At 55.0% G+C, this 27,144-nt stretch overlaps 1 protein-coding gene across 1 annotated transcript; it reads left to right on the top strand.

Moving 5' to 3' along the window:
- The first annotated feature begins 1,147 nt into the window (after positions 1-1,147).
- Positions 1,148-26,920, top strand: SLC22A2 (solute carrier family 22 member 2). Its single transcript, XM_062187777.1, has 11 exons — positions 1,148-1,558; positions 3,130-3,233; positions 7,453-7,607; positions 11,078-11,246; positions 14,845-14,959; positions 15,641-15,747; positions 16,941-17,155; positions 18,849-18,957; positions 19,246-19,358; positions 22,855-22,954; positions 26,854-26,920. Exons 1-11 carry the CDS (start codon positions 1,148-1,150, stop codon positions 26,918-26,920), a joined length of 1,665 nt encoding a protein of 554 aa, XP_062043761.1.
- The last annotated feature ends 224 nt before the right edge of the window (positions 26,921-27,144 follow it).

The raw sequence follows: 27,144 nt of genomic DNA, 5'->3' as shown, positions 1-27,144 counted from the left end.
AGGAAGAAGAAGGAGAGAAAACTGCCTGAAACGTCTGTTGCTGCGCTCACACATCCACCCGCAGGCGGTGTCGTGATGGTGCGCAGTTAGGGTCCCCCGTCCACAGCAAAGGAAGATTTCACGCCATCTTGCATTTGGGTGCAGCCAGCGCCATCCTGAAGAGACACCCCTAACCACAGACAGAAACGTCTAGGACTCAAAGCAGCAAGAAATCGCCTGCCTGCGTCTGCACCCGCACCGGAAGTGCGCTGGACACTTCCTTCTTCGAGGGACGCTTCCGGGGTGAAAGGCAAAGCGTGGCAGATTAGAATCAACACTGAAAAAAGTAGAATTACACACTCCGGCCTGGGACTGGCGACGCCAGCATCCCCTCACCAAACCCGTGTTTGAGTCCCGGCTCCTTCGCTTCTGATCCAACTCCCTGCTAACGCATCAGGGAAAGCAGGGGAGAACGGCCCAAGCGCCTGGGTCCCTGCCACCCACATGAGAGGCCCGGATGGAGCTCCTGGCTCCTGGCTTCAGCCTGGCCCAGCCCCAGTTGCTGCAGCCATCTAGGGAGATCTCTCTTTCTCTCTGATGCTCAGCATTTTAAATAAATATTTTTTAATGGCAATGGCTTTCCCTTTAAAAAAAAAAAAAAGGCAAAATTAAAGCAGGCAGCTGAGCGCACACCCAGGGCACACGGGTGTGAGAAGGAGCCAGCGATTGGATCCGCACACCACCCTGAAGCCAGTCAAGCGCTCTGACCTGAGCCCCTGGTTCATATTCCTCTGGGCAATGCCCCTTCCCATAGCGCCTTGTGGCTGAGATAGGGCTATATTAATTTCCTGGCTAGGGAGAGATTAACGGGCTGTGATAGGGCGAGCACTCGGATTTCTCCCTGTGGGATACAGAGAAGGAATTGTTTGTGGTGCAGGGGAGGGGATGTTCCCATAGGCAGGACAGCACAGCCCGGGGCAGCAGCAGGACACGCACCCCCCAGAGTGGGCCCAGGGTGAAGTCAGCCCCGAAGGCGGGCGGCTTTATAACTGAGCCACCCTCACCCTTTGACTTTTGGTCCGGCACTGTGCTGAGCTGGCCGCACCTGCTCTCAGCCGCACTCCGGTAACACAGGGGCCGCGGCAGGCAGACTCTGCCTCCAGACACCATGCCCACCGTGGATGACATCCTGGAGCAAGTCGGCCACTTCCACTTCTTCCAGAAACAAACCTTCTTCCTCCTGGCGCTCATCTCTGCAGCCTTCACGCCCATCTACGTGGGCATCGTCTTCCTGGGCTTCACCCCCGACCACCGCTGCCGGAGCCCTGGCGTGGCCAAGCTGAGCCAGCGCTGCGGCTGGAGCCCGGAGGAGGAGCTGAACTACACGGTGCCGGGCCTGGGCGCCGCCGACGGGGCCTTCGTCCGCCAGTGCATGCGCTACAAGGTGGACTGGAACCAGAGCTCCCTGGGCTGTGTGGACCCACTGGCCAGCCTGGCCCCTAACAGGAGCCACCTGCCGCTGGGCCCCTGTGAGCACGGCTGGGTATATGACACGCCCGGCTCCTCCATCGTCACCGAGGTAAGTGGGCTCGGGCCACAGCAGAGAAAAGCAAACACTTGAGCTTTTCAAGCAAAATAATCAGGGAAAGCCTGGTCCTGGTAGCCGTGCCTGGACATGCTCTTTGGACTCGGTGCACCTTGCAAAATCCTACTCCCCAAATGCAAGGAGGCGGCGTCTCGTTTGTCTGGCGCGTGAGTGGGTTAGCAAAGCTTCCTCAAATCTGATGGTGATAGTTCTAGTCTATGCAAGTCCCCGCAGTAAGGACAACACCACGCACATCCACGCTCCTGCAAAGGAGGCGGGAGAGAGCGTGTCCCCCTTCCTCCTTCTCTCGAGGCGCCATTCCTCCACCGGGCACAGGGACCTGAAGTCTGCTTTACTGTGGGATGCAAGCTGCTCTTCTGTCCACGGCTCATTTGTCCCCTCTTTTATTTTCTCTAAGTGTCCAAATCAAACCACCTGGGGCTGGAGATTATGCACCAGTACTGTTATTTTATTAAAATACAGTCTCATGGAAATCTAGCTGTGGAGGCCAGCATCGTGGCACAGTGGGTTAAGTTGCTGCCTGGGACGCCAGCATCCCATACGGGCTCCAGACGGAGTTTCGGCTGCACGGCTTCTGACCCAGCTCCCTGCTGAAGCGCCTGGGAAAGCAGAGGGCGATGGCCCAAGTACTGGATGGAGTTCCAGGCTCCTGGCTTCAGTGTGGCCACGCTCAGGCCATTGTGGCCATTTGGGGAGTGAACCAGCAAATGAAAGATCCCTCCCCCGTCTTTCAAGTAAATAATTCTTTAAAAAGTGTGATCATGAAACTTCATTTCAATAAGTATGGAGAGAAGAGAGAGAAAGAGAGAGAGAGAGAGAGAGAGAGAGAGAGAGAGAGAGAGAGAGAGGTTATTGGAGCAAGGCAAAACCGAGAAGGGAAATTACTCTGAAAAAAGTTGCCTGGCTTAGTACAAAAGGGCTGCTTGGTTGCCATGGAGACAATCTGTCCAAGCAGACCTGCAGGCGGCAGGCTGTGAGGGGGCAGATAGCTCCAGGAAATGGGGGGTCCAGGACTCCACGCCTCACAACTCTAAGGGGTTCTACAGGGGATGCAGCCCAGCCCTCCCCACTGAGGCCTGGAGGAGAGCAGAGCTTCGCCCCAGGCCGCGGAGTGGCTTAGCGGAGTTAGCTCTAGAAGCTGCATCTCCGGACTCCCAGGCCGGCGCCCGCTGCACCTGGGCTCCTGCCTCTTCTTCCAGACAGCAAAGCGGTGCTCCTCGGCCCAGCCCACTGCCGGGCGTGCCTGTATCCCATCCACACGCCTGTTTGCCTCTGTGTAGTCAAACTAGGACAGGAAAAAAGGATTTTGGCTGATTTGGTCCAGACCACAGCTCAGCCTAACGAGGTGGGGCTGTGGCAAGCGTGAGGGGGCTTGCGTGGCAACGCTCGTGGGTAGAAAGGAAGCCAGCAGTGCGGCAGCTGGGTTCCGCCCTCAGCCTCCCCAGCTAAGGCGAGGCGCGTTCCGGGGCTCCCCCGAGCTGAGTGCCCCCCAGCCGGGTGCTAACGCAGCCTTATTTTCTTTCTCTCCTGACTCGGGCCGGCAGTTTAACCTGGTGTGTGCCCGCTCCTGGATGCTGGACCTGTTTCAGTCGGCAGTGAACATCGGCTTTTTCATCGGCTCTGTGGGCATCGGCTACCTGGCAGACAGGTAGGGGGGAGCACCTGCGGTGGAATTTCAGGGACCCCACAGGCTCAGCAAAGACCGGGATTCACCTGGCTCTGGCTGAACACCGTCTTTTCCCCAGACACACAGACCACAGCCTCTGGCCCCCGTGCCTGTTGGTTCTGCAGGCTTGGCTTCCCCTGATGTTTGATGCCTTATTCCCCCACGCTCTGGGGTGACAGAGGGATGCCACGAGCCAGCAGCTTCGGGTTCACAGGAAGAGGAACAAACGACGATTTAATTCCTTTTGTAATCTCCAGTCTGTTTCCAGGCCTCCTGCCACGCACCTGCATGTGGGTTCCCAGGACCCCTGAGCCCTGTCCCATCCAATACTTGTCTCCCATGCACTGGGAGCTGCCAGCACCAGGCCCAGTGTAGGCTCCCCCACTGTCCAGCAGACCACAGGATTCCTGGCCTGTGGGACCCTGTGGCCAGACGTGACGATCCATGCAGAACGTAGGATATAACCTTCCGAGAGGGGAGCAGGGTCTGTTACGCCAGGAAAGCTGTGGGCGTCTGCACTGGGTCAGCGTCCCCAGAGAGAGAGATGAGGCATGGTCCTCCCAGGTGCGTCCGTGCGCTGGGGATTGCTGCGCAGCGTCAGCCCCAGCGGGGGGCCCGGTGCCTTCAGTTGGCCGTCACTGTGGAATTCCACCATCGCTGTGCCAGACGCTCCCCATAACAGTCCTGCTGACGGCCACTTAGATATTTTTAGGAGTCCTCAAGAGGGAAAGAAATGGAATAACTGGCTTTATTCTCGATACGCATTTCGGACAACTTGGCTATTGGGGTTAATCATTTAATATTCCTAACACCAGGTGAGTGCTGAGTGTTTGCCATTGGCCAGTTTCGTTCTCTGGGATCGCCAGGCAGTAACACCTGACGTCCACCAGTGTATAATTGCTTACAAGAGGTGCTTAGAAAGTTCATGGAAAATGCATGAAATAAACCATCCCAGGACCTCAAAATTTCTTGAACCAAAATAAGCTTATCTTTTCAAACTCCATCCTTCCACAAACTCTTTGAAGTAACTTTGTATAATATATATAGATGACATATTGTATGTATTCTATAAATCTACCTCTTTTTAAAAAAAATTTAATTTATTTGAAAGGCAGAGTTACAGAGAGAGAGAGAAAGAGAGACGTAGATAGAGGGAGAGAGGTCTTCCATCCACTGGTCCACTCCCCAAATGGCCGCACTGGCCAGAGCTGGGCTGGTCCAAAGCCAGGAGCTTCTTCCAGGTCTCCTATGTGGGTGCAGGGGCCCAAGCACCTGGGCCATCTTCCACTGCTTTCCCAGGCCACAGCAGAGAGCTGGATCAGAAGTGGGCGCCCCAGGCCCTACCTACCTCACTCTTACACACACTCTCCGTGCCTTGCTCCCCAATCCGTGAAGTGCCCCAATCCTGCGAGTATATCAGACAAAAGCAAAACATTCTCACCAAGTGCCTCCTATCCTCAGGCTGGATTCAAACTTGCAAACATGGTAAAGGTGAATCATGACAATTTCATGTGTCACGCGTGCGCGCACGCACACACACGCTCATGCACACACCCGGGGGCCTGAGGGCATGCTGGCACAGGAGAGAGGAAGGAGGCAGCCGAGGCAGCCGTCACCCATGCCCAGCCTCCCGGCCATGGCTGCCGCTGGGCTGGCTGTGGGAGGTGTAGACGCGGATGGGTGTTTTTTTATTTTTGTTGCCGCAGGAAGGAAGACAGCTTGGAAGACCACCCTTGAGTCAAGAGTGACTCATCGGCAGGGGAGTCGGAGTCCAGGGAGCGCACGGGGGACAGTTTCAGCCGTGAGTTAATTATTCTCGTCCCACTCAGCAAGTAGGAGGCCGCTCCGGACTCCCCAGGGACCGTGCATTCCTGAGTCATCATCTCCAGTCAATTATCCACCTGCTGAGTGACCTCACTACTCCGTTCTGGGGGCTGAAATCTGCCCCGTCAAGGCGATTACTCATTCTTCTTCCCCAGAGGGTTGGACCCCAGGATGCTGCACAAAGCTCCTGGAAAAATGGAAGTAAAAAGCAAGCTGATGTGCGAAAGCTTTGGAAACCCACGCGCCATGCTTTCACCAGTGCGCTTTTTGTAAACTTCTTGGAGGCCCCTGGTGTGCCTGGATTTCAAAACAATGTTGCATCAAAATAAACAGAATGTTTAATTCCAGTTCTCGTGGACTGTTCGAAGGACTCTCATACGTGCCTCTGATTTTTCTTAAGTTGCCTGGAGTTTTGTCGTCCCTTCTTCTACAGGGTGCAGGTTGGCCTAGCAGAGCTGGGGAACCTTTTATCTGCCAAGGGTCAAGTGCATATTTACAACATCCTTCTCGGGCCGTACAGACGGACCAACCTAAACGTGAGCTGCTGTAGACTTACCGACTTTCGAGTCCCAGCTGCGGTTGCCTTGGCAGGACCAGACCAAATGATTTTCCAAGCCTTGCACAGCCCACGGGCCGGGTGTACCCCACCCCAGGAAAGTAACAAGACAATCAGCACAGAGCTGGAAAAGAAATGTGAAGAATACAGTTTTTGCATACCGAACGCCTCCTGAGTCGTTATTAGACTTTCTACAATGTGAGAATCTCTCGGAAACCCATTTATCCCAGATCAAACCAACATTAAATAAAACACATCATCTTCCATGGAGGATTCTAAAACTCTACACAAACATCTGACTAGAGTATCTTCTAGAAAAATAAAAACTGGAAGCCATTAGGAAGAGGTGGAAACGAGAATACCGAGTTTTATTCCAAGCCAACTCTTAGAGGGTCCGTTTTGCAGATGGAAGAAAAGAAGGGTACAGGCATACATTAGTGACTTTGAAAATGAATCGTCTACAAGCTAATTTATTCCTTCTTCTGCAGCTTCCTAAACAAGCAAACGCTCACCAATTCTAGGTTCTCACGGAAGGATTGCTCATGCTAGGTGCTATGAGCTCGTAGATGGTTAACCACGGGCTGGCTGTGAGGGACATGGTCCGTTTCAAGCTACAGAAGTGAGGTCCCCGGACAGAGCCGGCTGGGAATGTGCACGGTTGCGTAGCGTTTCCACGGTTACACTGGACATGAGTAACCTCGTGAGCATCGCGGTCGAGTAGGGTGAAGCGGTTAGGAAGCAAGCACTCAGGGCTACGTGCTGATGGCACCTGTGTTGGTCTGATTTAGCCGATTGCCGGTCACGGCTGTGTTCGGCAAGCAGTGGACAAGTTTTCCAAAAGTTGCAACAGCAAGGCTCTGAGAGCCAGCACCACAGTTCACGTACCGTGGGGGGAGCCAGGCTCCCATCCGTCCAGGGTCTTCCCAAATCAGCCACCGCCGGCTGGGTACCAGCCACCTGGCATCGTCGTCTATCTCGCTCAGAATCAAAACAGACTTTTCAAGTATACTCTCGGGGCAGGCACGGTGGGGCGGCAGGTTAGGCCACTGCTTGGAACGCCTACAACCCATATCAGAGTGCCTCGGTTTGAGTCCCAGCCGCTGATACGGCTTCTTGCTAATGCGTCCTGGGAGGCAGCAGATGGTGGCCCCAGCCCCCAGGATGGTGTCCCTGGCTCCTGGCTTCATCCTGGCCCAGCCCTGGCTGCTGAAGGCATGTGGCAGGGGGAGGGTGAACCAGGAAGTAGAAGATCTCTATTACATATCTCCTCTCTCTCTCTCTCTTTCTCTTTCTCTCTGGCACTCAGGTAGATTAAGATAAATACAAATAAACCTTAAAAGTAACTAAAGTGGACTTTATTCTCAGTCGCTTATAGATGAGACACTGAAACACAGTGAAATGAAAGCCCAGGTTCCCACGTGCAAGGTGCACGTCAGCCGCGCAGGCTCGTGTTAGAGGTCACATCCCGGTCCAGGCGGTCCCGGTGGCCCACCTTCCCAGCCGAGGCCCAGCATGGGTCAGGGGGAGGGTCCTGGAAGGGTGACAGCTCCCCTGAACACCTGCCACAGCGTGGACCGAGAAGGGGCCTTGGCCCTGGTGAGTGGGGCTCACCTGAGCTTAAATTGAGGCAGAGCGACCTGAACGGAGCTGACTCAGGGATTCCGTGTGGACCTCAGTCCACGGCCCCCCGACCCCAGCCCAGCATGGCCATACTTAGAGCTAAGCTCTGCTCTCGTCTGCATGTCCCTAATGCCCATGAGTTTTTTTCTGCGAGAACCGGCCCCAGTTCACTTCCCTCTCTCTCTCTCTCTCTCCCTGCAGGTTCGGCCGTAAGCTCTGCCTGTTGATCACAATCCTCATCAATGCTGCAGCCGGGGTCCTCATGGCCGTTTCTCCCAACTACACCTGGATGGTGATTTTCCGCTTGATCCAAGGGCTGGTCAGCAAAGCAGGCTGGCTCATAGGATACATCCTGAGTAAGAATGTGGGGCTGAAGCTGTGGTGGTGCGGACACGGCGGGGCGGGGGGCGGGTGCTGGGCGGACAGCAGCTTCATCGTCATCTGGGGAGGTTTCTCTTTTCGTGGAAAACAACTTCTAAAATATTTGCAGTCAACTCGGTCTGCATTTCCCCCAAAAGAAAGCAAGGAAGGCAGAAACCAGGGCAAACAAGCAGCGTGCCTCCCAGCCTCAGAGCACTCTCCAAGTCTTTGTTTCTGGCCCCTGGAGTGCCCTCCAGCCCGCCAGGCCTGTTCACTTAGGAGCCTGGATGCTGAGAGATTTGTTTGACTTTCCAAGGGCCCTGTGGCTTTGCGTAAATCCGTTCCGGTAACCACAATGATCCTCCACGTACCCGCTAGGGAACAGACAATGCCAGACCTGCGATCAACCTAGCACTCCACACACCGTCTACGGCCCTGGAACGTACTTAACACCCTCCTCATTAAGACCCAGAGCGTGGCTAGCTCCCAGGGCATGGAGAGCGCTTGAATTCTAGCAGCGAAGCGTGCTTGAAAGAATAGTGAGAAGAATCGGTGCCTTCATCAGGTGTTGAGGGTGAACAGCGTCTCCCTTCCCCTTCGGGCACATCCCGACAGAGGGGATATGCAGATGAAAATATAACTATCGCAGCTGCTGTTTCAGGTGGGACAGCTAGAGTGTGTGCACACGCTGGCAGCATCGCCCGGCAGCCTCACCTGGGGGAGGTCCTGGCAGACAGTGGAGCATCTGGGGCCTGGCACGGCTCCTGCTAGGGAGCCGCTGAGAAGCGCTCCGCCAGCCGGGAGTCAGCACGCGCGGCTCTGCGGCCAGCCCCTGGGGCTCTGGGAGACGCACCGGGGAGACGTGCACGGAGCTTCGTGGTGCACGTGTACCTCAGCAGGACGTCCTCTCCCCTCCTCGCACCCACGGCTTCTCCTGTCCTCTGGATGTCCCCACCACACGTCCTGTCACTCTGCCCTGTCGCTCTGCCTTGTCACTCCGTTGTCACCCCGCCTTGTCACCCCACGTTGTCACTTATCACTCCATTGTCACTCTGCCTTGGCACCCCGCCTTGTCACTCTGCCCTGTCGCTCTGCCTTGTCACTCCGTTGTCACCCCGCCTTGTCACCCCACGTTGTCACTTATCACTCCATTGTCACTCTACCTTGTCACTCTGCCTTGTCACCTCACCTTGTCACTCCACCTTGTCACTCCGCCTTGGCATTCCACCTTGGCCATCCACCTTGTCACTCTGCCTTGTCACTTGTCACCCTGCCTTGTCACTCCACCTTGTCACCCTGCCTTGTACTCTGCCTTGTCACTCCACCTTGTTACCCCGCTTTGTCACTCTGCCTTGTCACTTGTCACTCCACCTTGTCACTTGTCACTCCGCCTTGTCACTTGTTACTCTGCCTTGTCACTTGTCACTCTGCCTTGTCACTCGCCTCGTCACTTGTCACTCCACCTCTTTCTGCTCACCTTCCTCAACCCCACCCATGGCCCCAACCCCTTTGAAACAGGGCTTTCCTGTCACTGAGCACTTAGGTCATCTCGCTCAATTCTGTTTAAACACACATTTGGATGATTCATACCTGCAGAGATATGTTCAGGGTACATTTCTGAATAGTGGAAGTCTGCGACATATCTGTCAAACACCCAAAGCAAAAACTACGTCTCGTGGGATGGCCAGGATTTTTTTTTTTTTAATTTTTGACAGGCAGACAGTGAGAGAGAGAGAGAGACAGAGAGAAAGGTCTTCCTTCCAATGGCCGCCACGGCCAGCGTGCTGCGCCAATCCAAAGCCTGGAGCCAGGAGCCTCTTCCTGGTCTCCCATGCGGGTACAGGGCCCAAGGACTTGGGTCATCCTCCACTGCCTTCCCAGGCCACAGCAGAGAGCTGGCCTGGAAGAGGAGCAACCAGGACAGAATCTGGTGCCCCAGTGGCCAGAATTTTAATACTGCTATGGTTACCCTACCAAGGATCTTCAATAAGTTTATGGGAAATGCAAATTCTCTTTTTATTTACAAAAAAAGATTTATTCTATTTAGTTGAAAGGCAGAGTTACAGAGTGATGAGGAGAGAAAGAGAGAGATCTTCCTTCTGCTAGTTCACTCCTCAGTTGGTCGCAAACGATAGGCCAGGCCAAACCCAGGAGGCTGGAGCTCCATCCGAGTCTCCCACAGGGATGCAGGGGCCCAAACACTGGGGCCGTCTTCCGCTGTCTTGCTAGGCACATTAGCAGGGAATTGGATTAGAAGTCGGGACTCGAACAGGAGCTCCTATGGGATGCTTAACCCACCACCTACAACCACAATGCCAGCCTGGCACGTGACCTTTGAACTCCACTTTCCACGAACATTTTGAAATCCCAGCCTAGAAAAACAACCATTGTCCAATTCAATGCACCAGACCTTGTGTACTCGTCAGGTTCTGGCCGTGGGGTGAGAGGAAGTTGATTATTAGGCCACGTGCCCAGGTGCACTGGCGAATCCACTCTTACGGGGATAGAGGGCCCTGACTGGTGTTCCCCACCTTCCATGAGCCTGCCATGGCTGCCTTCAAGGTACCCGCCTTGCACAACCAGCCTGCAAAACTGAGAACTTACAAATGAACTCTCGCAAACCAGTACTAGCCAGTTTCCAGCCCACTGCTGGTTGTAAACCATGTACACAGACAAAGAGGATTTCAAAGAAAACATTGAACCTGTTTGAGAGAACCCGTTCTGTTCAGGTGTTCATTTATATTAAAATCATATGCAATCGAGAGTCAAGTTTGGTTCATGCGTTGAGTTCTTTAGTTATCACTGCCTTGTTGCCTAATCTAGATAAAAAGTTTGATTGTATCTGAAATGTAATTGTGTTTGTCCATGACTGTGTTCTATGTGTGAAAATCAGTTTTGCCTCTCTTGGTAGGCCTTCATCACATCCAAAGTGGGAATATAAGATTCCTCTGAATTAATACAAGCAATAATTATGACAAAACACGCCCCAACGAACATTTAAAATTGTTTGGATTGGCCAGCACCGCGGCTCACTTGGCTAATCCTCCACCTGCGGCTCCGGCACACCGGGTTCTAGTCCCGGTCGGGGCGCCAGATTCTGTCCTGGTTGCTCCCCTTCCAGTCCAGTTCTCTGCTGTGGCCCAGGAGTGCAGTGGAGGATGGCTCAAGTGCTTGGGCCCTGCACCTGCATGGGAGACCAGGAGAAGCACCTGGCTCCTGGCTTCAGATCGGCGCAGAGCGGGCCACAGCGGCCATTTGGGGGGAATGAACCAAGGGAAGGAAGACTTTCCTCTCTGTCTCTCTCTCTCACTGTCTAAATCTTCCTGTCCAAAAAAAAAAATTGTTTGGAGAGCTGTATGGAAAATTCTGGAATGTGGAGTCTATTTCTGAGGCCATCTTGCTTCCACCTCGCTGGGCAGCCACTCGCTGTCCCACGGCATCACGCTGACATTTGGAATCTGTGCAGTTACAGAGTTTGTCGGGCTGAATTATCGGAGAACGGTGGGGATTTTATACCAAGCGGCCTTCACCGTGGGGCTCCTGGTGCTGACCGGGGTGGCCTACGCCCTCCCCCGCTGGAGGTGGCTGCAGCTCACGGTGACCCTGCCCAACTTCTGCTTTCTGCTCTATTACTGGTAAGTCCCCCGGGAACAAAAAAGGAGGGACACTGAGAGCATTGATTTGCTTCATGTGCTGCCGAATTCTAAGGCTTCCCTCACTCTCCAGGCCTTCTCGCGGGCTGCCCACCCAGCGATTTAGAGACGAAAATCCCAGACACCGGGCTGTCTCCTCCTCTGGAAATCTGTGTCCCTTTCGCCCTGGGCTGGGTCTCACTTTTCCACATTATTTACTTGGGGTTTAGATTAGCTTCCGGCAGCTGTGGTACAGTTCAGACTGCAGACCCCCGGAGGAGAGCAACAACTGTTGCTGTCCTGTCGGTCACTGTTGCTGTTCCGGCTCTTCTCGGTGGACACTCCAGGATGAAGCCTGGCGCTCATGTCCTGCTTCTCCATGTCCATGCCCAAGGCAGACATTGCCAATCAATTACAGCAGCTTTTATCCCAGATAAGGCCAACATAGCACTCGAGGCAGACCACACCAATCAATCAGCTACCAAAGCAAGTAGAACATGTTTGTCATCCTTGCCCAAGTGAAGTGCATGGGAAAATGGCAGAAACCCTTAGCGTGGACTTCCTTCCAATAAAGGGGGTGCCTGATGATCAGACCAGACAGCTCCCCTGTGCAGCAAGCCCACTTATGTGCTTCTGCCTGCACTTGTCTGTCTTCCCCTCCTGATGTCCTGCCTAAGAGTTTAATGTCCCCCGGCAGCCTGTTTCATTACACCCTGTGTCTCGGTCTGCTCCAGCTGCTGTAACGTGTATGCCGTGGACTGGGCTCCTAAACCACGGACATGTGCTTCTCACAGTCCTGGAGGCTGTGAAGGCCAAGGTCAAAGTGCTGAGAGATGCAGCTCCTGGTGGGGGCCCCTTCCCATGGAAGAGCGGATGCTTGTGGTCACATGGTGGGGGGAGATAGATAGAGAGGGAGAGGGAGAGGGAGAAGGCTCAGGTCTTTCTTCTGATAAGGACGTGAGTCTCCTCGTGGGCCCCCAGGCTCAAGGCCTCGTCATCTAACCCTGATCACCTGCCCAAAGCCCTACCTTCAAGTTACACACCGGGGGTCAGGGCTTCAACATCCCGATTTGAGGGGGACGCAAACACCAAGTCAGCAACGGGCGCTCTGAGAGTGGCCCTGGGCGCCCCCCCCCCCCGCCCACTCCTTACACCTTCGTCCACCTCCGTGTGTCTCTGAGCCCACCCCCTTTTCCCAGCCACTTTAGGATGTCATCACTTCTCACCCTGGTTTGCTCTCACGCGGTGCCCACTGGCCTTCCTGACATTAGCTTGAAGGTCCTCTGAGCCAAGCATCTTGTTGCACTTAAAACACCCCAATCTACCATGCCACTTCCCTGCCGGATGGTTTCCACCCTCGGAATAAAGACTCAGTGACAGCAAAGGCCAACCTGTCATCCAGGCTCTGACTACCTCCAAGGAACCCAGCCTTGCCACTGTCTCTCAATAGGATGGATTTAAATTTACTTTCCATTCTCCAAGTTCCACGAGGGGCACTTGTCTGAAAGATGGCTGAGACGCACGGGAGACAGCAGGCACGCTTGGGGGAGAGGGAGACAGGAGATGACCCTGGCAAGGAAGGACGAGGGCCAGAACCAGGACGGAGCCATGGGCGTGAAGAGGGGCAGGTGATGGATGGCAGAGCAGGTACCTGGTGGGTGAGCCCCGAGTCAGGCTGTGTGCCTGCGTGGAGGTGCACACAGCAGGCAGAGTGATGAGGTCTGGAGGGCACGGTCATGTGCAGGTATCTGGAGACCAGCGCAACACGAGGCTCCGGAATCCAAGTAGAACGAGGGTGAGGAAGTAGGTGGGTTAGAACACAGGCGAGCACCAATCTGATTCCAATCAAAGAAGAGGGAGGTGGGGCAGGAGGGAGGAGCTGCAGGAGCAGAGGGGGGAGGGGGCTCGGATCAAGCTGGGCCCCCCTCCCCGGGCCTTCCCCAGGCAGCCCATCCAGTCCTGGGGGGTTGGACTCCTCCCCGCTCAGTGACCCGAGTGCATCACTGCTTGTTGGACTCAGGGGACAACACTTTCATCACCACTCAGGTCGCCTGGCCATAGAACCCAGAGCTTGCAGACCAGAGACTTCGGACTGAGCCAAAACTTCCCATCCCTCCGGTTATTTCCCAGCCACTGATTATATTTTTAGATGATTTTCACTCTCAAGTTTTCCCCTCCACAAGTTTCTTGCCAACGTGTAATAACTGCACCTATTTGCGGGCTGCAATGTGCTATTGGAAGGCAGGTGAATGGAGCACTCTGGTCCGACCACGGTAACCAGCGCTCCGTCTCCTTCTCATCTCTGTCCTTGGAGCCCTCAAGCCCTGCACAAACTACATCATCACAGACGGCTGGGAGCTGCCATCAGCCCCTGTGCTGTGGACGCCAGAACACGTCCCCTCCAATTGTCCACTCCTGTCCTTTCACTCGGTGCTCGTAAGTCTCCGAAAACATCACTCGGTTGCACCTGGCACGTCCCTAATGATCAGGACGTGGCTGTGCAGACTTCCCAGCCTGAGGCCCAGCTGTTCTGACCCCGCTATCTGCAGCCTCCTCCCCAAGTCCTCTGTCCCCCCATCCCCCCCAGCGCAGGCAGCGGCGGCCCTGGCTGACCCTGCCCCCTGCACCACGGTCAGCCCCTGCTGCTTGTGTATCATCCGGAAAATGGCCTTGCGGGGAGTGTCACAGGGCCAAGGCTCCCACCTTGACTGACAGCCACGACTGACAGCCGAGGAGCGCCCAGGCCCCTGCTCCTCTGAGCCAACCTTAACCCAGGAAGAGCCCCGACTCCTCCCGCACAAGCACTCCTCCCCCCCACTCCCTTTTGAGCCCAGAGTGACCCACAAGCAGCCCCACCAGCCCCTCCTACGTGCTCCCTCCTGCCCCTGCTCCCCCTGAACCCCACAGTCAGACCCGCTGGGCACATCCTGTTCAGCGACAGGCGAGGGCTCCCTGCACACAGCCTGGCTTTGGAGGCCCCCATCACCTGACCTCAGATGTTCCCTTGGGAAACCAGCTGTGGCCCTAAGATATCCAAGGGAACTCCAAAGACTGTGGGAAAATAGAACTAAAAGACAAGCTTATTTTGTTGAAAAAAAAAATATTTGAAGGCCACATGTGGTTTTTTCATAATACTCACTCCCCACAAAATATCTGAAGATCCCTGGATTTCAAAGTTTTTTTTACCAAAACTAGCTTGTCTCTTCATTCCGTCTTCCATGAACTCGCTGAAGTCCCCTCGTGCGGGCCTACTTTTCCCCATGATTGTGTATTTGCTCACTCCCACCTGCACCGCTGGGCCCCGGCTCTCACTTCTCAGGCCCTTGCAAGGCCAGGGGCCCACCCACGGCCCTGCCTCTCCTCCCTGGGGGCACAGGTGGACACTGAGTTGCTACCGGCTCCTTTGCTTAGAAATCACCAGGCCTCCTGGACAAGGCGGGCGCACATCAGCATTCGAGGGAGGCGGGGTCCCGTCCCCTGCACCGTCTTCACTCCCATGTGGGCCCCTACCCCACCCCATGCCCTCAGATGCTCACAGACATGAAAGTGGGAATCTGGGGGCCTTAGCGACAGGTTCCCCTCTGCTGATCTTGGACCCTAGGTGCATCCCTGAGTCGCCAAGGTGGCTCATCTCCCAGAACAAGAACGCCAAAGCCATGAGGATCATAGAGCACATCGCAAAGAAAAACGGAAAACCTCTGCCTGCGTCTCTTCAGGTGAGCCGGGGCCCTGTGGAGCGGGGGACAGAGATAAGGGAAGCTGCGGGGAGCCCCACGCGCACCAGCGAGCTCCACGGGGGCTGTGGGAAGGACCCACCAGCTGGCGCTGCACCTGCCGGGGTGAAATGCAGCAGAATCCTTGGAGCACTGAGCAGGGGCTTCCCAATGAAGAGGCAGCCAGAGGTCATTTCAAAACCCAGTGAGGATTCTGCACCCCTCACGTCTCGGCTCAACACCCCGTCGTGTTTACTGGCATGTCCTGCACCCTCGCAGGGCTAGAGTCCAGACCAGGAGTGCAAGCCTTTTGGAGAGAAATTGTCCTGGAGCGTTGTAGGCAATCCACCCTTCTCACACAGAACTGAGTCATGAGGAGCCCGTTTCCCGCTGTGTTTGGGGTTTTGCCCTTAGCGCAGCTCAGCACCTCGAACTCGGGCCTTTTCAGCCGGCTGGGCTTGGGGCGAGAGCAGGAACGAGTTAGAAGTTCATCAGCGTGAGCGGGGATCGCCGCTGCTCTGTGACGTGGGATAAAAGGAAGCAGGGTTTGTGAAGACTCCGGGGACGGGGCGGCCGTGCGTGGTGCGTGGCAGGCACGCCGTGAGGGAAGCCGCTGCTGTTGCCCCCTGGATGCCCCCGGCAGGCCGACGGCAGCCACACAGAGCCTCTCTGCTATTCCCTCAGAGCCTGAGAGCGGCCGAGGACGTCGGCGAGAAGCTGAATCCCTCCTTCCTCGACCTGGTCAGGACCCCCCAGATAAGGAAGCACACCTGCATCTTGATGTACAACTGGTGAGAGCTGCTGCCGCCTTCGACCTCACTCCAGCTCCTTCCCCACAGCTGTCCACCCTGCAGGCGGGACCCCGGGTACCTCCAGCACGCCGCCTAACCCCGGTGTGAGCGTGGGCCGCGGCCGGCCACGTGTGGCCCCTGCACAGAGGGCTCTCTGGCTGGTGTTTCCTCGTGTTGAGATCAGCTCAGGCCCCCACGCACAGGCCAGAGTGTCCTCACCTTGGCTTCCCCGTAGAATCACCTGCGGGGCTGTAAAACCCCGAAGCCACACCCCCATCCCCACAACTACTGATTTAATTGGCCTAAGACGGGGCCCAGGGACCAATAGTGCTTGGTTCTCCAGGTGACCCCGATATACGGCCGACACCCAGCACCATTGGTGCGCATGCTGACCCTGACGGGAGAGCTCTACCACACAGCAGTGCAAAAAATGCCTTTCCCTTTTCTGTTCTGCCTGGAAGGGGAGAAAAAAAACTATGGACAAGAATAATCCACTGGCTCCACAACCCAGCGACTTGAACTTGAACCTTGCTTGTGGTTCCAGGTCACTCCCAGCGCCTTGTTAGTGCAGCTCTCACACCAGCCGGGGAGGATTTACAATCCCAGACAGAAGCCACACACTGGGGAATTAAGGCAGCGGCCGCCTTCACCACCCCGCACAGACAAGGCGTTGAACCCCAGCTCTGCGTGCCTTCTTTCCTTTTTGAATAACTGGGACTCTGGCCCAGCAGCCTCATATTTTCCATGACACGCAATGACCGTGGTCGTCCACCAAACCAGAAGCAGCCAAAACGTTTGTCTCAGGCCAGGAGAGGAAGCAGCCAGGAGCGAGGCTGCACCCTTTGTCTTGGCGCCCCCCAAGTTCGAATGCGGCTGTCGATCCTGTAGATCCCCACAGAGAGACACTTCACAGCCACTCATTACTCGGTGTCGTTTTGAAACACTCATCTTGACCTTGAGCTGGGCAGGTGCTGCTGCGACGCTGCACTGACCTTGTCCACTCTCTGGCTCTGGGGTCACAGCTGACGCCGGGTTGGAGTGGACGGTGCAGAGCAGTGGGGGGAGGGAAAGCAGGGAGAGCCCCTCGGGGAGAGGTGGTCCGCAGCCACCTCCCGCTTCTCCAGGAGCCCCTCCCTCCCTGTGGCTGGCTTGCATTTGGTCCTAGCTTGACCCCCGCTCTCCGGTCTGTTCAGGTTCACGAGCTCGGTTCTCTACCAAGGCCTCATCATGCACCTGGGCCTTGCAGGGGGCAACGTCTACCTGGATTTCTTCTACTCTGCGCTGGTGGAATTCCCGGCCGCCTTCCTCATCATCGCCACCATCGACCGCGTCGGCCGCCGGTACCCGTGGGCCGTGTCCAACATGGTGGCAGGGGCTGCGTGTCTAGCCTCGGTGTTTGTCCCTGATAGTAAGTCCGAGGCCAGGCTGGGGGCTTGTCTCTGGGGCCTTGAGAGAGGGGGGTGGCACGGCCGGCTGATAGGAACACGATGTCATTTGTCCTTCAACCCCGTTTGTTTCCTTCCTGAGCGGGTGACCCCCGCTGTTGCCTGATGGAATGGACTAGGAGGAGCTGTGTAGACCCACACCGTGGCCACAGGGGGGCCCAGGTCACAGTCCCACCCGGGACTGCCCAGATATGACTCAGGCAGCTGCCTTGGTCTCTCTGCACCTCCTTGCAGAGTGAGGAAGTCTGGGTAAAGGCCACCGGGAAGCCAAGCACCCAGCCCCCTGCTTCCCTCTTCAAACGCTGTCTGCATGGAGGGTGCGGAAGCCCGCAAGGCAGAGTCCTTCCAGCAACGTGGATTCTTGCGTTATTAGCAATTATTTCCAACAAGGCAGTATTTTGCTGTTTCTTTGGGGCGGTCTCTGTAAAGATGGCCCAACCTTGGATGTGCCTACAGTTCTGTGGCCATTAATGACCAAGGCCTAAAGAGACAGAAAAAGACCACTGGTTCCAGGGGCTGGAGGGGTGGGGCTGAGGGGGCGGAGCACCAAGGCCACCCTGCACCCTGCATGTGTGTTGCTGACGATGACGCCAGACTGCCACTCGAGGAAGAGAGGATTGTCGAGGCTCATGGCTCTGGCCCAAGGTCAAGGGCCGGGTCTGGTGATCCTCTTGCTGGCAGAGTCCCAAGGCGGGGCGGGCATCACACAGCAGGAGCCGGGGAGCACATGCCTGTGTGCACATCTCTGGCCTCCCTGTCCCATCATGGGGGCTGCACCTGACAGCTCGTCCAGTCCTGACCGCCCCGCAGAGCCCCCGCTGAACTCCACCATCAGACCAGCTTCCTGCTCTGGGACTTAAACTCCAGCACAGATTTGGAGGGGACACGCCGTGTGGACACGCCCAACGTTAGCTTTGTCCCGGCCCATAGCTTGGTCCCCACCAAGAGAGCACGCTGACTGCGGGGCGCCAGGGGCCTGGGGTAATGGCAACCTGGCCACGCATGTGCATCAGCTGAAACACCGTGTGTAGGGGGTGTTGATGACCATGGAGGCCACACCTGTGCGGCACATGGGGGCTCTGGGAGAACTCTGTGCCTTTAATTTGTTTTTAATTTTTATAATTTATTTAAAAGGAAGAATTATAGAGAGGCAGAGAGAGAAAGAAAGAAAGAGAGTGAGATCTTCCATCCGCTGGTTCACTCCCCAGTGGCCACAACGGCTGGAGCTGGGCCTATCTGAAGCCAGGATCCAGGAGCTTCTTCCGGGTCTCCCATGTGGGTGCAGGGGCCCAAGGACTTGGGGCATCTTCTACTGCTTCCCAGGCCATAGCAGAGCGCTGGACTGGAAGTGGAGTAGCCGGGACTCGAACCACCACTCACATGGGATGCCAGTGCTGCAGGAGGCGATTTTATTGCTATGCCACAGCGCCAGCCCCTGCCTTCCTCTTAATTTTGCCATGATTTTTCCTGCTTTTAAAAAATCATCCTTTTTTAAAAATATATATATAAAAGGAGAGAGTATTGGAATTGTGCCTAAGATTGAAACGGGCGTGGGGAACCTCTTGGCGCTTTCTGGGTCATGGAGGAGCGGGTTTGCTGTCTGGCCCGGCTCTTGGGTGTGGAAGTGCCCACACACACAGCCTGTGCTTCCCCCAGATCTGCAGGGGCTGAGGATCGCTGTGGCCTGCTTGGGCAGGATGGGGATCACCATGGCCTATGAGATGGTGTGCCTGGTCAACGCCGAGCTGTACCCCACGTTCATCAGGTGAGACTTCCCCACACAGGCACAGGTGGAGGCGGGGCTCAGGGCAGACAGCAGATGACCACAGCAGGGGCTGAGTTGGGAGGAAGGACCCCCGGGGCTACAGGAGGGAGGGTAGCAGCCAGGTGCACTGGGGCCAGGTGTGGGGAGGGACAACGAACACCTCAGCAGGTGGGAGGGAGGGGAGGCGGGCACGCACGGACCCTGGGCGCTGACAGTGAGTGGCCGCCTGCCGAAGGGTCCTGGGGAAGGGCAAGAGGGTGAGGCCGTCCCGTACCATCCCGGTCACAGGAATCTTGGCGTCCTGGTCTGCTCCTCGCTGTGCGACATCGGCGGCATCATCACACCCTTCCTGGTCTACCGGCTCACGGCCATCTGGCTGCAGCTGCCCTTGGTGGTGTTCGGTGAGACGCTCCCATTCGGTCCCCGCTCCGCTCCCAACTGTGGGTTCCCAGCTCTTGCGGGCCCTTCGGGGCATCTGGGGAGTGAAACAGTGGGGGTGGGAGCTCCCACTTCCTCTCTCTGCTCCCCAAACAAGAAGAGAGAGATCCTCCTAGGTATTAGCAGAAAAAGCTGTTTGCTAGGGACCCTGGTCTCCACTGAGAACAGGTGCTGTGCCTCCTGGTGACACTGGGAACCACTGTGCTGTAAGTCTGGGCTGATGCTCACCTGTGGGCCTCGGCCTCCCCAGGCTCCCTCAGCCGGGCTCTGGCCCACAGCCAGGACTGCAAAACATAAAGTCCTGGCCCTGCTGCTTCCAAACCAGGCCGCTGAAATGTGGCCAACGACACGCCCCAGCCCTAGAAGAAACAAAGATCAACATGCCAGCCGTGCACCAGCCTCTCGGGGGACCCAGGCTTGGGGGGACCCCACAGGTGCCTCCTTAGCCAGTGAGATCTCAGGAGCATAGTTCAGCTGCAGTGAGCAAGGGGAACCACGCTGAGCCTGCCTCTCCCCTCCCGGCCTCCATCACGGCAGGTGACAGGTGACAGGTGACAAGAGTCCCGACCAGCATTAACACACAGAGGCAAGTCCAGCATGGCACCCGCAGGGCCTGCGAGGGTGCCAAGCCCACCCCCCCCACCACCCCCTTACACCCAACATCCACTCCCTTCCCCGCGGCTACAGACCAGCGCCCAGACCTCTCAACGCGTCCCCACCACACACACCCCTGACGTCACTGCTGGGTTCAGACACTCAGCACCCACCTTCTCGGGTTAGCCAGATGCCTCCACACACCCGTCCCCGATGCCCCCAAGGCCTGTCTGAGCTGTTCCAGTTCGAATCTGTTACGCTTTTCCGTGAGCACACGACACCGGCTCACTTCCCGGGAAGTGCAGAGGCAGCTCGCTCAAGTGCACAGAGGGAAGCTCCCACTGCTCCTCCTACCGCTGCGCCGTGACCCACGCGGGTGCCCTGCTCACCCCTCCCCCTCCTTCCCAAGGGATGGGTGAGGGGGATTTTCTGTGCCCTAACGTACCAAGGTGTTGGAGAGCTCACCCTCAAAACAGACCGGGTGAATCCTTCACCTTCCACCCAGTTAATGACAGCAGTGCCAGTGCTGGCAGCACGCGAGTTCTTTACCCGGAGACACCAACACTGTGACACAGGGAAGCTGCCACGCTGACGGGACCTACGTGCCCCAGATGCCTTTCTCCCCAGCACTGGCCAGCGGCCCGTCCCCAGAGCCCCCTAGGGGACAGTGGGTGGCCGAGGGCTCAGCAGGGCAGCTCTGGATAGTGGATAGACACTTTATGTTTATTTAACAAAGCAGTGCGAAGCCCACACCCAGAAAAGCCATCGTTAAGCCTCACTTACATCTCACATTCGTTCTGCCGGAGGAGACAAGGGATTTATAACTGCTCGCTGATAACGCTCATAACAACTATTTTTTAAATTTTTACTTATTTAAAGGCAAAGAGACAGAGGGGCAGAGAGAGCTCCCTTCTGTTGCTTCACTCCCCGGATGTCCACAGCAACTGGGCTGGGCTGGGCCAACGCCGGGAGCCAGGCACTCAATGCAGGTCTCCCCCATGGGGGCAAGAACCCAGTTACTTGAGCCGTCACTGCTGCCTCCCATTTCAACGTCAGCAGCAAGCTGGGGTCAGGCCAGAGGCCGGCACCTGAGCCACATACTCCAGTGTGGGACACGGTTATCCTAACTGCTCAGCCAAATGCCTGCTCCGACGGCTGCTTGTTTTGGATTTCTGCATTTAAAGTGAACGCAAAGGCCATCTCAATGTTTTTAAAAATATTTTATTCATTTATTTGAGAGGTAGAGTTACAGAAAGAGACAGAGAGAAAGCTCTTCCATCCATTGGTTCACTCCCCAAATGGCCACCACTGCCGGAGCTGGACCAATCCAAAGCCAGGAGTCAGGAGCCAGGAGCTTCTTCAAGGTCTCCCACGTGGGTGCAGGGGCCCAAGGACTTGGGCCATCTTCTACTGCTTTCCTGGGCCACAGCAGAGAGCTGGATGGGAAGAGGAGCAGCCAGGACTAGAACTGGCGCCCGTATGGGATGCTGGCACTGCAGCCAGAGGCCTAGCCTACTATGCTACAGAGCAGCCCCTCAATTTTATTTTTGCTAATAGTTTATCTTCTTCCCTTTCCAACCTTTAATTGGTTAGCCCACAGGAATCAAAACTCACAGCTTTGTATTTTGGGGTTTTTTTCCCCTTTCTTTCCCACCCAACACTAGTGTGCTCACTGTGGACTTGAAAGAGCCAGAAGCCTAGGGGAAGCAGCAGCCTGTTGGGAAATCCTGGGTAAAAGAACACTGGGAAAAAGGATGAGGATCACCCCAGCCAGTTGAGGTTGTCTTTGCCAATACAAAACGCCCGATGGGTGGTAGCTGGATTTACATGCTGCGTTCTCTCTCCATAACTCACTCCCTTTGGAGATTCAGGTGCCGACCGAATGTGGCTCTTGTTGGCATTAACTACAGCACATTCATTGCTTACATGATGACCCCGCAAATCTTGGGTAATTCGGGGAGATTTCGGGAAGCACTTCCACAGCTGGTGGCGTGGCCAGGCACTCTGCTAAGCGCCTAGCTAGCACTCCTTCATCTCAGCCTTGTGGACGTCCAGGATGCAGGTTTATTAGCCCAGTGTGCGCAGGGGCCCGGACAGCCAGGGAGTGCGGGTCTTCCTCCAGCCCTGAGACCCAGAGGAGGGGGAGGGAGTCTGTGCCGACCCCAAGCTCGTGCTGGATCTGGGGTTCTGAGCTGCTGTGCTGGGGGGCTCTGTCTCTGCCACTTTGGAAGGGAAGAAGAAATAAAGTCCAGCATGCCGTGCTTGGAAACCCCCAAACTGGTGAAGAACCCACATAAAATAATTACATAAGAGATAAAAACGTCTATCACAATTTAAAAACACACACACAAAATCAGTCTATTAGTAGAGATTAGAGCTGGGGAGAAAGTAAAAAAGGAACAAGACTATAGCAAATAGCAGAACCTGAACTACAGGCCTGGTTATGCTTTGGGTACCCCTCGGCTGCCATACACGAGTCCTGAGTCTCATTTGCTAGTCGTGTTCCAAGTTCCTGACTTATTTTCGTCACCCAGCGCTTTATGTGGCCAAGTTATATTTGTCCTTTTCACGGAGTTAATTTTTTTTCAAAGTGATGTTCCAGTTCCAAAGTATCTTGAGATCGTGGCAATGGCTCCTGGCCTAGAATTATCTTGACTCATGTTGAGGATTTCATTCCCCTAAAAGGAGTGGTAACCCAATGGAGCTGGGAATTGGCAGTGCATTTATCATGGAAAATAGCGCCATCAGAGATGGCAACAAAAAATCTATAAATAAGCATAGGAAAACACAAGGAAAAGAAAGGAGCGCTAATTATAGAAGCCGCGAGTTCCGTTCCTGCCGTGACTTGCGTCTGTTTGGTTTCAGCGGTGGTGGGCTTGGTGGCAGGAGGACTGGTGCTGATGCTGCCGGAGACCAAAGGGAAGGCCTTGCCCGAGACCATCGAGGAAGCCGAAAACCTGCAGAGGTAGGGAAGGAAATGCAACACCCCCCCCCCCCCAGTGTTGGCACAACTCTGCACCCAGTCGGAAAGGAAGGCTGGGTTGAATCCGTGCCTCACACCGCACACTGAGATGGAGTCGCTAGATCAGAGACTTACAGAGAAACAGCACAACAACCAAGGCAGAGTGAGGGTTTATTCCCACCTTCATAGTGGGGGAGGCCTATCTAAACACGACCCCGAAACCCAGGACCTGTAAAAGAAAGATCAGTGTGTTTGCCTTCACGCTAGAAAAAATCCTGCATTGGAAAACCGCCATCAGTTAAAAATAAAACTATAGATGTGGAGAGAAAATTAACTACTCCACGAGGGACTGACCCAACGTATAAAGAGCCTCATCGAATCCTTAAGAGCAGCTCCATAGAGAAAACAGACCAAGGCCCTAGGCAGATGGAGTCCAGTGAAAAGGTTAAGACAAGAGACGCAGAAGGCAACTCTGCACCAACATCCCCTTGGTTGTCACACACCCAGTTACACTGTGCTGGCAAAGGATGTGGGGAAGGGGCTGTCTCCAGCGCCACGGCCTATGGGAGCACAGTCTGAAATCTTCATGGGCATGTGTTGAGAGTAGCAAAATGACAAACGTGCCTGTCCTCTGACCCAGCAGGAACATACGTGTGCCAAACAACATGCACAGGGTTAGCCTTAGAAGCATTTCTTTATATAACAAAAAATCAGAAACAACCCAAGTGCTCACACGTTGGAAGATCAGTTAAATACATGATGGTAAATAAAATACTATACAGCCACTAAAAAGAATGAGGCCGCTTCACAGTCACTGATCAAGAAAGTTCTCCAGGATATATCATTAATGGGGGCAAATCAAAACATAGAAATGCATATATTCTGCCATTTTTGTAAAACTAGTGAAAATATCTAATAGTGAGAGCATAACGATATTAAATGTATGTCTGTCTACTTACTGTGCACCCCTGGAAGAAGGTGCAAGAATTCACATTGGCTGGCTGTGGAACACAGCGAGGGGAGACTTTCCACTGCATTTCCCTTCGTAATTTCTGATTTGAAGTCCCAGGAACCTATGCAAAAAACAACCTGGAGATAAAAGATCTGAATAAGCAGAAGCCGTGTGCGGCCTTCCCACCAGCTTATGCAGGAAGCTTGGATATTTTCACTGGTTTTGTCCTTGGTCCCATTTTCTTGGTGCTTTGGTGCCAGGAATCAAACTGAATTTTACCCAGCCCGCAAAGCCCCTGTATGTGATCAATTCATACTTGGACCAAACGTGGCCGAACTGCTGGGGTCCGAGGCTGTTCCTAGACTGTGACTGTTAGAGGTGAACGTGACCTCTGGGTTCTGCCTGAGGTCACACCCTGGCAGCCCGCAGGGTGCCAAGTTCTCAAAAGCTGTGTTTGGCCCACACAGTATTTTTTCAGTTTGGCAAATTTCACACAAACTGGAGTTCCCGGATGTGTTACAAGCGAGTAAGGGTTGGTAACACGGAGCAGGCTTTGCCTCTTGTTGACAACTCATAGGCACTCCATTGTTTGAAGGTCTGCACGGTGGGTTGGCCACAGTCCCCACCATTCCCTATTGATGCTGCCAAGACTCAGTTTCTCCACTCGGCAAATGGGGACAACAGTACCTGCTCCCTGGGCTTTTGTAACCAATGAGACCACACATGTAAAGTGCGTGGTGACCACTCTTATTCCCGGATGCTTCCCCAGCTCTCTGTCCATCAGGGATTACTTACTGGAAATGAAATTTTAAAATACGTTTTGAGTTGCCCTGAGAGGGCAAAGTGCAGCTCTAACACACACGCACACACTCACACATGTGCATGGACACTCACACACATGTACACACATGTGTGCACACACGCACACACGCCTGTACTTGTTAGTGGGTTTCATGTCCATCAGGCCGGTTCCAACCAGACTAGAGTCCTTTCTTGTTACTGGAGCTGCTTTCCACGTATGTGACCCACAATTCTGCTCTGAGGACGCGCCATGTTCTTTTTCCTTACGACACACTCCAAGTAACCATGCCCAGACAGAAGACAGATCGATGCATGGCTCGGGAGTGGCAGCATGGTGTGAGAGGCTGCGGGCTGAGACAGGGCTGGGAGAAGGGTCCATCTGCACAGGAGGGGTGGAGGCCCGAGCTGCAGGAGGTGAGCTGTCCAGAAGCAGGAGGGTAGACCAGTTGGCGCTGAAGCTGACCGCAAGTACACTGTCCCAGCCACAGGGGGACAGGGCACGCAGGGCAGGAGCCCCTCCCTGAGTACCTGGTCACTTGGTTCCTAGCCCACCCTGGTTGCAAACAAGGCTGCTGACTGCCCAGTGTGCGTGAGTTCTCCCTGTAAGCCGCTTGTGAGACGAGGAGAACAAGGGCTAACATTTGCTGCGAGCTCTCGACCCGTGCCTCCCAAGCCCCACTGCTGTATTTACTTAGAGTGCAGGCAACAATCCTACGAAACAGTGTGATTGTCACCCTCGCTGACAACTGAAAACAACCCGGAAAGAGACTAAAGTACTTGTCCAAAGGGACACAGCCAGGAAGTGCCGTGGTTCCAACCCTGGGTTCTACGGCCCATGCATGCGCCTCACTCTCGCAGGGCGAGGTACTGGAGCACCCTGCACCAGGCCAGGCGCCTAGGGAGCAGTCAGTCGGCGGCCATTGTTGGTGCTGCTAAAGCTACAGGCACTGCTGCTGCTGCTCTTGTCACTGTTGTCATTGCTGTGGCTGCCGATGCTGTTGTGACTGCGATGCGGTGGTTGCTATTACTGTTGTTGCTCCTATTATTATTGCTGCTACTGTCACTGCTATTCTCATTCCTGTAGCTGTTGCTGGTGTTGTGATGGCTGCTGTGACTGCTGGTTGTGCTGTTCCTGCTGTTGTAACTGCTGCTCTATTGCTACTGTTTATGTTGCTATGGTTACTGCTGTTGTGGCTGTTGCCGTTGCTGTGGCTGTCGTTGCTATGGTTGTTGTTACCGCTCTCACCACTGAGACGGCTGTTGCTGTTTTGCTAGTGTTGTCACTGTTACTATTATTGCTGCTCTTGTTGCCATTCTTGCTTCTGCCATGGTTGCTGTTGCTGTGGTTGATGGTCTTTGTTGCTGCTACTGTTGCTGTTAGCATTCTTGTTCCTGCTATTGCTGCTGCTCACATAGAGACCACGGTTGCTCAGCAGACTTGGTTGAACTCCTCCAGGTAGAGTCTGAGACGGCTCCACACCAGTGTGTGACCTGGGGGAGTTTCTGCTACCCCCCACCTCAGGTTAGACTGATCCGGTATCAGGGAAGCACTAGCCATCTCCAGGCGAAGGGCATTTTCTAAGGGGCTGGGTGCTAAGGAGCAGTCCACACCCGCTTCTATAGCACTATAAACAGGAACGTGTCCACACGCCAAGAATGGCAAAATGAAGAAGGCAGCATTTCTGTGATGAGTATCGGCAACACCCTGGCACTGAGAGAACACACAATTCGAGCAAGTATTTTAATTACATCCTCAACCTGCCAGACTGTCCGAGAGTAAGTGAACTCTGTAAAATAATTTCTTAAATTCTATTTGCAGAACTGAAGATCACAGTTTCTAGGGTTTGCCATCATCACCTCATTGATATAAAATTAAATCCAGTCTTAAGTCACGTTCTTTCTTACAGAGGAAGGCAAAACGCCCTGAGCAGGGAACTCCCGCAGGGCAGCCCCACTTCTAGAGGGAGTTTGGTGACTACCGCAGCCACCCTCAGTCCACTCTCCTTAGGAGACACCAGCGTGAGCACCGGGCGAGACTCAGCCCTGACAGCGTCTACCCATTTGCTGCCCCACGTATCCATCAACCACCGTGTTTTGCTTGCAGCCTTTCATAATCTCTCCCCCTCTTCATCTTTATTTCTTATTGCAGACCAAGAAAAAATAGAGAAAAGGTGATTTACGTCCACGTTAGGAAAGCGGACGGTCCACTAACGTAAGGAGAGGCCAGTGCTCCTGCCGGGGCCTCGCTCTGTGATGCCAAGGCGAGAAGCGGAAACTTCCTGTCCCACCACAAAGCCCTTCCCAGTCTGACCTCACTTGCCCTCGAGCTGTGAACCTGGTCCACCGCACACCGAGTTTGCTGCACAACTGTGCTAACGCCGACTACGGGACCAGATGCTGCCAAGTCCCCTCTCCCTCTGTTCTCGGCATTCCTAGGGCG

The sequence above is a fragment of the Lepus europaeus genome, chromosome 3 (assembly GCF_033115175.1).
Source record: "Lepus europaeus isolate LE1 chromosome 3, mLepTim1.pri, whole genome shotgun sequence".
Taxonomy (NCBI): Eukaryota; Metazoa; Chordata; class Mammalia; order Lagomorpha; family Leporidae; genus Lepus; species Lepus europaeus.
Note: the sequence above shows the minus strand (reverse complement) of the source record. Positions and strands in the feature narration are given on the sequence as shown.